At 48.4% G+C, this 9,848-nt stretch overlaps 1 protein-coding gene across 2 annotated transcripts; it reads left to right on the top strand.

The window, feature by feature from the left end:
• The first annotated feature begins 224 nt into the window (after nt 1-224).
• On the top strand, nt 225-8,515 carry PROK2 (prokineticin 2). 2 transcript variants are annotated; one of them, XM_075762587.1, is made up of 3 exons: nt 225-435; nt 4,117-4,246; nt 7,621-8,515. In XM_075762587.1, exons 1-3 carry the CDS (start codon nt 340-342, stop codon nt 7,764-7,766), a joined length of 372 nt encoding a protein of 123 aa, XP_075618702.1. In that variant the 5' UTR covers nt 225-339; the 3' UTR covers nt 7,767-8,515. The 2 variants fall into 2 exon arrangements, with proteins under 2 accessions (XP_075618702.1, XP_075618703.1); XM_075762588.1 differs by having other exon boundaries at nt 227-435; nt 4,117-4,242.
• The last annotated feature ends 1,333 nt before the right edge of the window (nt 8,516-9,848 follow it).

Genomic DNA, 9,848 nt, shown 5'->3' with positions numbered 1-9,848 from the left:
GACCCGTGCCGGGAGGTTCCACGGACTGCCGTGGGATGTCCCCCGGACCTGCTGCGGGCTGCCCCCCACCGCCGTGGGCTGCCCCCCAGCCATCCGCCGGCTGCTGCCCCCCCCCCCCCCCCCCCCCCCGCAGCCGCTCGTTCCGCGGCCGCGCACCTGGGCGCGGTGTGGTGCGCGCGACGGTCCGCGGCCGCGGCGCTGCCAGGGCGGGGGTGACTCACGCTGCCGCCAACGGCAGCCCCCGGCTTTATAACGGCTGGGGCGGCCGCCGCGCCCGGCTCCGCTGCGCCGCGTTGCGCCCGCGGGGGAGCGCAGGGGCCGCGGCCGCGGGACGGCACCATGCGGAGCTTGCGCGGCGCTCCGCCGCCGCCGGTGCTGCTGCTGCTCCTGCTCCTGCTGCTGCTGGCCCCGGGGCACGGCGCCGTCATCACCGGGGTGAGCGCCGCCGCACGGCACCGCGCGGGCCGGCCGGGACCGACGGCACCGACGGGACCCACCGCGCCGGCACCGGCAGCCGGGCTGGAGCAGGGCGGGGGCGCGGCGGGAAAGGGTGGCGCGGCGGGGGCTGGGGGGTTCCACCGGGGGAGCGGGGACGGGACTTGGGGTCTGTCCGCGGTGAGTGGTAGCGGGACGTGGGGGGCCGCCCGGGAGAAGTGATGCTAGGATATAGGGGAGGTCTCTCTGGGGTGAGGGATGCCCGGAGCTGGGGACCCCTCTGGGGTGAGTGCTGCCGGGGCTCGGGGGTCTGTCCGGGTTAAGTGATGCCAGGACAGAGGGGTCTCGCGTGGGGTTAGGGATGTCCGGAGCTGGGGGTCTTTCTGGAATAAGTGATAAGCAGGACGGGGAAGGGAGGGCTGTGCCAGGGGATGAGAGATGCCGGGGCTTGGGGGTCTGCCTGGGATAAGTGATACCAGGACGTGGGGGTCTCTCTCGGGTGACTGATGCCAGGATATGGGGGGCTCTCTGCGGTGGGTGACACCAGGACTTGCGGGTCTTTGGGATGAGTGATGCCACGGTGTGGGGTCTGTCCCTCTGGGGTGAGGGATGCCTGGACTCAATGGGGGAGAGGTGTCCCCAGGCTGCTCTGTAAGTGTACAGAGACTTCAGCTGCTTCTCCAGGGCTGGAGGCTGTCCCCTCATCCCCCCTGCCTCCATGCAGCCCCCAGCTGCCCCCAGCCCCGGGCTGCCCCCAAACCTGCCCCGGGAGGGCCCAGCTCAGGGCACCACACTGCCCGCTTGTGCACCCCGAGTTCCTCCAGTCCTGCTGCTTACGGGGCAGGCACCGGTAGTGCAATCATCACAAAACGCTGCTTTTTTTTTTTGAGTATGACTGTGCTGCTTTTTTTCCTCAATAGCCACCCATTGCAAATGAGTCCTCTGTTGTTGTTGTTGTTTTTAGGCTTGAGATTTACTTTGGTTGTGAAAATATTTTTTTTCCAAAGACGTTATTTAACTCAAAGCGTTGCATCACTCTTAAGTAAAATGATTTTTTTTTTTTTTTTTTTTTTTTAGTGTTTGCTTTGGATTAATAACCCAGCGCTTGCATTCCTTCAAGAGCTTACATGTCTTTTGTAACCATCAGAAGTTGTACTCACAGCAGCGGATTACTCCGTGGCTGTCCAGGCTCCCCATCCGGACTTCACTGAAGTCCATGAAATAGCTCATAGGTATTTCTCTGGATGTCAGATCAGGTCCCAGGACCAATTTATTTTCAGAGCAGGGAGTGTGAAGGCATTTTTTAATATTTGAGAATTTCAAGTTCCTTTTAAGTAGAAATACTTCCAGTAATGGAGGACCTGTTTATAAAAGTTGTGGCCGCACATTTAAAGCGTAATTAGTCCATTAAATAAAGTAATTGTGAAGCAGTGAATAATAGATCAAGCACAAAGCAGATTCAAAAAGTAAAAATAGATTAGAACTAGAAAATGTTACTTTATTAACTATTGCAGTGCATTTCTGCTTAAACCACTTTGATACATTTTTTGCTTCTGATGAACGGGTAAATCTCAGGCAAGAGCTGACGTAGGTGTTCTCGTCCTCATCCTCTGATCCCGAAAGGTGTTTTTGCTTTGCGACTTAAGGACTTGATTCAAACGTTCTTCACTTCAGTGGTGGTTCGTGTGCTGACTTCGGTTGGCTTTGGCACTGGCATTTCACCTGGGACTTTTTGCTCGAGCTGAATTTTCCACAGAACTGTGTTTAAACGGGGTGCTGAAAAGGGATGTCCTTCATATCGTGTGCTGTGACCATCAGAAGTAGCAGTACGAATTACACCTCGGAGATAAGGTGTTGGCAGGAGCATTTGGGTTGAATACTTTCAAAACTTGTTATACATTTTTGGAAGGGAAGCCTTAAAAGTTCTGCCAGATGTATATATGTGTGCGTGAGTTTTTAAAAGAAATTGTTCAGTGCAGTGTTTTAGATACCCTTGCTGGCTAGGACGTACTCAGACCTGTTTTGTGCTGAGTGGTACTTCACTCCAGGACCAGTCCCATGGAGATGGATGGGGTTTGAGATACAACCGAGATAAAAAGGGGGTCAGGAGCTGACTGGTGAGGAATAGCAGAGCCTGTGACTCCAGCTGAGCAGTAGGTGCTGGTGACAGCCAAAATCACCAGATCTGCAGATTTTTGTGACTAGGGCAAAATTAGACTATTGGAGCACCTTTTTTTTTTTTTTTTTTTTTTTTTTAAAGAGAGAGAGGTTAGAAAGTAAACATTATCTACCTGAAGGGTCTAGTGGTAGTTTTACGGCCATATTAGTCTCATAAATAAATAGTCTGTGTGTTTGGGCTCACCTGTAGCATAGAACTGTCTGCTTCATTAAATCTGTGTTTAGGAGTGCTAGCCGTTTGGGTTACACTATTTAGTGGCTTGACCCTAATGCACAGCTTTTTCCTAAATTACTGGCTGATCTGTAAATATGTATTTTGATCTGGCTTCCGCTGGTTGTGTAGTATTTACCCAGTAGAGTATAGTCTAATAACATTTATCATGTAAATCCCAAGGTAAGATCTGTAAGTTTTTTTTCTTCAAGCGAATGTTTGTTCCGATACACAGTCTTCCCCAGAGCCGTTATAATCTTTTACTTACATTTTTACAAGTTGCCTGTTTATGTACTGCTGACCAGTGATTTTGGTCTATCATTCCTGCTGTCAGACATTAAAAGAGAAGTGAGTTAATTAAGCTTACCTTTGGGGTGTAATCAGAACCTTTAACTAATGGAATTTCTCATCGGAGAAAGGAGGTTGGCTTTTGCATTGAATTCATATAATAAACAGTCTGATAAGCTTCTGGTTACAAAATAGGCAAAAGATGTGCAGTAACCGGTTTCCAAACCCTAACATGTCAATTGCTCTTCATGGTTTCTGGTTTTTAAAACATACCCAATAGTTTGCATTGTGGTTTGTGCTCATCTAAGCTGTATTGGGTAAGTGGCTGAAATATTTCCCCCCCACCTTGCGGGGGGAATGCTACCACAGTAGCATTTTCTTAGATGTGGACACTTATGCAAAGCTTTTTCTATTACACGTTTAACATATCTTTTAGTTACATGTAATTCTAGATAATAACCACAGAATCCATATTTAAACTTCCATTTTAGCTATTTCCACTTGGACTTCTCCAATAAAACTATCATGCAGTCTGGCATTTGCAAAGGTACTCAACCATAAGATATTATCATAAGAAACTAGAAGGAACAGTTACTTAAAAGTCTTTAAATTAATGGATAATTTCCTATCTTAGCTTATCCATAAGACAGGATTCGTGACTGTTGAGTGCCTGGGAAAGCAGAGTGGCACGTGCCACGGTCCATCGGTGCTCAGACATTGGGACTGTAAATCGCTGGCAGTCCTGGATTCAGCCCTGAGCAGCTCCAAATGTGGTCGTGACTTTAAAAATCCTGGGCTCAACTCTGAAACGTGCCAGGAGCCTGTGTGTTCAGATCCATGGGAGACATAAGTATTGCAAAACAGCCTTAAATCTTGTTATTCAGCCTTAATGAGCCGTGGTAACTTGTGGGGTGTCAGAGGCAGCTCTTGAGCACCTGATCTGCCCTATTTCTGGAATAGATTTATTATTCATTTTATTTGCCTTATGCTGTATTCAACTCCAGGCCTGCGACCGAGACCAGCAGTGCGGAGGAGGGATGTGCTGTGCGGTTAGCCTCTGGATCCGCAGCCTGCGAATGTGCACACCGATGGGAAATTTGGGAGAGGAGTGCCATCCTTTGAGTCACCGAGTGAGTACGTCACCGGGGCGGTTGTGGGACCAGAGCTGGCAGGGCAGAAAGAAACAGGAATATACTGTGTTGTATGTCACGTTGCATAAAAGCTATACGTGGTGAAGACGGGGAAACGTCCTGTGCATTACAATACCCAGCTATTTGCATCCGTATGGAAATAGCACTGAGGTACCTACGTAAGGAAATACATTACTGTCAGAATTATGCTGAAGAGAATCTGAGGATTAAAGTACTACACACTTTCCAGATTGTTGTCTTATTAGTTTGTTGTTGCTGTTTGGCTTCGTTACATGATCTGAAACAGTTCCCAAGCCCAAGCCTGCCAATGCCTACCCGCGTGAGCAGGAGCGTAGCGAATGCCACTGACCTCAGTGGAACCGAACAAGATCCCATCACAAGCATAAAAATGTCACCAGCCGGTGCTGGGACGCCCGGTGCCTCACTGCAGCACGGTCCCTGCTATCAAACAGCAATATCCCGTTGCGCTCCAGAGGCTGAGAGCTGCTGGCGCCTTCAAGAGCCATTGGAAAGGTGTTGGCACGCACTTGTACTTGAGAAAACTCACCACGGGCTCTCTTCACTTCTACCTATTCCCTTCAAATATATATGTATGTATACATACAGACACACACGTATACATACAGACACACACGTATACATAACACTATTAGTGCATTATTATATGATACACTATATCATTAATATAATGACAGTAACAAATACATTTATTTAAGGATATGTAATTAAGTAGTATGAAAAAGGTTGTCTATAAATAAATTATTACAAAAGACTGAATGGGATTTTACTAAGGAGCTTGAGAACCTGGTGGTCTTCAGAGCCAGCCTCAGGGAAGAGTATGGCGCAGGAGTTGTCACATGTGAAAAATACCAAGGCAATAAATTTAGTATGTAAATACGGAGCTAGTTAGCTGCCTCTCCCACTGCCTTATCTGATGCCTGCATGGCTTCTCAGCTCTGTATCTACAGTTTATTTCCTCAGGTTTAGGAATCTCAAGGCTCTGTTCTATTACAGTGAAATTTTTAAATCTTTTGCTGTGATACTAGGGACCAAATTCTCTTTTTCACTATGTAAGGTAGCAGGTTTTTCTTGTAAGAGGTCTTACATTAACAGGAGTCTCAGGATAAAAGAAATTGTCTTCTAGGGATTTTTTATAAGCTTTTTGCTATTGGGCAATAATTTATACTGTCTGATATATTTTAAGCTAATTGCCCACATAATTACAAACAGAAAAGATGCCTGTGCACCACAGACTTACGGACATAGTCACTGATGTTTATAAGCTTTATGAGGTGAATTTTAGATTTAGATTCCTCACCCCACTGCTCTTCATGACAAGCACAAAGCAAACTGATTTACTGTAGTATGTGAAATTAGGTATTTTTAAGGATGAGGAGTTTGCTCAATGGTTCCTCTCCCCTAAATATGAGGGTAAGGGGCACCTGGGAAACCAATTGCCCTTGGCACCAAAATCTTTCATCTGACTGTAGGTCAGGTACAAAGCAGGCAACACCATGGCCGTGCCACCGCCTTGGGGACCTCCAGAGGAGCCTGGAGATGGCTGGCATTTGGGTTTCCACCTTCTAGTTTCCTTCTCAGCAACTAGATGGCGTTGGCTTGATGCGGTTAACAATCTCAGTTGGCACTGCAGAGGCAGGGTTTGCAGGCAGGAAGGCAGGGTTTGCAGGCAGGGCCAGGCAGGTGAGGTTTGGCAGGTCAGCAGACAGAGCTGGCAGCACAGGGGTGGCTTTGGAGCCGCTGTGCACCTTGCGCATAACCCCCACGTCTCTCCTTGTTTTCTTTTCATCTACAAACTCCCATTGCCTCGTGCTCATTAAAACCTGGTGCTGGGCACACAGCGTGGCAGAGCACGCACTGGCTCAGCCGGCAGCGCCAGCACCGGCTCTGGGCACGTGGGCTCTGCCTGCGCAGGCAGAAGCTGCACACCCCAGCAGAGCATCCATCCTGCAGAGCTGTCACCTGCTGCCTGTCCCCAGCTGGGTGCATTAGTAAGGCACGTCTTCAGCGTGGGAGTCCCGCTGAAAGGAACGTTTCCTTACAGCAAATGTAACGTTTTGAATAAATCACTTGAGCTGTCGGAGGGTTGAGAGGTACCTCTGAGTCAGCCTTACCAGCTCAAGGAGCTCAGATTTCAGGTTTTTCTGCAGCTCTGTGCGTGGGCACCCAAGAGGTGTGATTCCCGCGGGGAGTCCCCAGCACCCGCAGTCGGTGGCCTCTCTGCTCACACCAGGAGAGCAGGGCCATGGCGGATGGCGTGGGGAAACCCACAGCATCCCTCGCTCTGGGGCTGTTCTTCAGATGGCGCTCAGGGCACCACAGGTGATGTGAGCTCCCCCCTTGCCCCCCCTGCACCCAGTGCGGTGTCACTGGAGTCGGACAGGTCCTTGGCATGATGCACGGGGGAACATGTGGGACTTTGTCTCTTCAACATTCTTAAAGAGAAAATTTGCGCTTGGAATATTGAAATTGCAGGCTCATAACACCCAGAAATCTGGAAATGAGGGAATTGGGGCTGCCTGCCCTGCTGGCAGCAGTGGCTTTGTACCTCTGTGCTTCCCTCAGTGCATCCCACCGGATGGTCGGTGCACGCCGCCGGCCGGCAGCAGTGCGGCTCCTGGCCATGCTGTCCCACCGCGCTGTCCTCCCCGGCTCGGCTCATGTGCTGGCGGAGGCACGGCTCCTGTAAAAGACAGCGCTTGCAAGCAAGTTGTTAAAGAGTGTCAGTGCACGTGCACGTCGTGGCGCAATTCAATGTAATGCAGTCCGTATGTGTGCTCCCTGCAACACAGCGTGGCTGGAGGAGGGTGGGATGAAATGAGAAGCCTCTGCCCTGTGGCGAAAAGGACCCTGCTCAAAGGGAGGTCGGGCGAGATGATCTCCAGACATCCCTTCCAGCCTGAATTACCACAGGATCCTGCAGTTCCCGGGTCCTGCTATGCGGCTGCCAGGCTGCGCCGTGCCGTATGACAATGCAGGAATCGGGACAAGCAGAAACCCCTGCACAGTAAACACCGCAAAACGTGATGCTAAAGGCCAGTGTAGTTTCACAACAGACTCCTTTATGAAACGGCAGTAAATGGAGAACATGTGTCACAGATGTAGATTTACACAGCAACATGGACTGTTAAGTTTTGCTCTTAACTGGGGCTTGACTGGGAAATGCAATGGCTTTGCCACCTGCTATCCAGCCCCTGCGCTGCAGCTCCCGGAGATCTCCTGCCATGGAGGGAGGCGGGCAGCGTTCCCCGTATCCCCGCTGTTCATCCGAATCCATCCATCCTGAGCACCAGCGCCGCTGTGCTCCCTGTCCCTGATGTCTGTGCTCTTTGTCCCCAGGTTCCCTTCTCCGGGCGGCGGATGCACCACACCTGCCCATGTCTCCCCAGCCTGGCCTGTGTACGGACTTCTCCCAGCAAATTCAAATGTTTACCGGACTTCAGAAAAGAAGATGTCTTTTTTTAGCAGGAGCTATTCTGCACTAGAAAGAGCCACTCGATGTATCGTTTTTCTTGCTATTGTGACGAACAAGGTACTTGCCAGGGGAAACCCTTTACCATACCTTCCTGCCTCACCAACATTAAAACCGAAGATGAGATACTGCGCTGTCGTGGCCAAGGTTTTCAGGAGGGACTCGTGGTGGCAGATGCTTTCATTTTGGGGTGAGCAAAATGAGAGTTGCTAAAGCAGCACTGCTTTCTGTGGGCAGGAGCTTAACGATTTCTGAACCGTCTCATGGTCTTCATGGTTCCGAGTTAACCCCAGAATGAAAACATCCAAGATTATTGCCAATTTTGGAAAATTTTGGCCATGTTTTTACACTTTGGAATGCCTGAATTGAACTGAGAGTTGAATAATTGCATAGTGTGAAGCATATGATGATTGCCGAAAACTGTATTTACGTGTAACTTTATTAATATAACTGTATTTGTAAGTTAGGCGCATCTCTAGGGTAAAAGTTTAACCAATAGATGTAGTTTTTACACTTTTTAAAAGTGGCAGGTGGAACCAAAGCATTTCAATATTCTAAGCATTAAAAGATTTTGTTATTTTAGTATTCTAAGATGAGAAGAAGTTGTTGTTACTTGAGTTGGTGTAAAACTACCTGATCATCTCAAACCATGTATTAGGATGTAGTTTATATTAAAAAAGGAACCCTGAAGTTTATTGTAATGGGCTGCCCGACTTCTTGTATATGTTTCAAATTTGCTGTGTAAAAATTCTGTATCAGAATAATGGCAGTATATGATTTGATTTATTTTAATATTATAACATTATTTTGTCATTGTGGTTTTCCATTTTTATTCAGTGTAATTTGTTATCACGTACTTAATTCACCCAAGCTAGCAGAGCTCCGTACGGATAGCTTAGCAAAGATTATATGCCTCTGGCTGCTTTTAGGGAAACTCAGCAGTTTACAAGGTATGAACTCCTCAACCAAGCTGTAGTCTTAGACGATGGAGGACTCTTGGTGTAGCTAATATGAGAGGTTTTTCTTGGCACATGCCTCAAAGGATCAACTTTAACGCAGCAAAGATATAATTTGTGGGTTTTCTATGAAATACCGTGCAACTTCATATTTACTTGTCAGTCCTTGGAGCTGGAATTCCAATAGTTTGTGTGAGTTTCACACGTTTCTTGCTCTCAGACATGCAAACATATGCTGGAACTGGGAAAGTGAAGTCATTCATCTTTCAACAATCAGTGCTTTGCTGCTAATGACGATGAGGGGTTTGAGAGAAGTTAGCACGCTTGTATTAAGGCAAACACCTGTATTACGTATAGAAGATGAGAAATGTCCCAGCGAGTTTACCAGTTACCTTCCGCTGGGCCCCACCGCCTCCCTGAGGAGACAGAAAGAACAAACGGGCTTGTTATTTTACCAGATCCCTGTGGATCCCGCACACATTAGAAAAATAAGTGTCTTGAGAGATAGGATTGTATCCTCCCGACTCTGATCAGCCCAGCCCCAGGGCTCTTGCTCCAATGTCTATACGTTTCCCTTCACCCTTCGCACTGGCGATACGGCAGCTGTGCAAGTGGCAACAGACTCAGGTCGTGTAGCTAAAAAAAAAAAAAAGGAAGTCTGAGCTGCCACCAAATGGTAGTTTTATATGGGGTTTGCATTCATGTGATCAGATACAAAGTGCCTGTGTTAGATCTGAAGTCTTAGAAGGGCTCATCGCTAACCCAAAGGGCTGGATTGTGCTGGTGAAAGACCAGCTCATTCCAATGCTCATGCAGTGACCTGTGAGCACCGCAGAAATTCCCATAATCTGGATTTAAAACCAAACCCCAAACCTGATGCTGCCACTGTTACTTAAGAACCCCGTGCACCCATACAGTGTGAGTCTGCGCAGGGGGAATGCACTGGGAGCTTGGGGGTTGCTTTTCTGTCCGTGTCTATCAATACAAAATTAGCTCAATACCATGGACTTCAATTTACACTCAAAGAGAAAATCAAGAAGGAAAATAGAAGCAGCCCAAATGCGTATGTGTTCCATATCTTGCTCCATTAATTTTTACCAAAGCACGTTGTCATGGGGCTCAAAACGATGAACCATACA

This window comes from Balearica regulorum, chromosome 10, assembly GCF_011004875.1.
Source record: "Balearica regulorum gibbericeps isolate bBalReg1 chromosome 10, bBalReg1.pri, whole genome shotgun sequence".
NCBI classification, from domain to species: Eukaryota; Metazoa; Chordata; class Aves; order Gruiformes; family Gruidae; genus Balearica; species Balearica regulorum.
Note: the sequence above shows the minus strand (reverse complement) of the source record. Positions and strands in the feature narration are given on the sequence as shown.

Bases quoted from the DNA above. Each gene is read 5' to 3' on its own strand.
- PROK2 (XM_075762587.1), top strand. From the start codon at position 340: ATGCGGAGCTTGCGCGGCGCTCCGCCGCCGCCGGTGCTGCTGCTGCTC. The intron at 436-4,116 runs GTGAGCGCCGCC...ATTCAACTCCAG, and splicing joins ACGGCGCCGTCATCACCGGG to GCCTGCGACCGAGACCAGCA. The intron at 4,247-7,620 runs GTACGTCACCGG...CTTTGTCCCCAG, and splicing joins TCCTTTGAGTCACCGAGTGA to GTTCCCTTCTCCGGGCGGCG.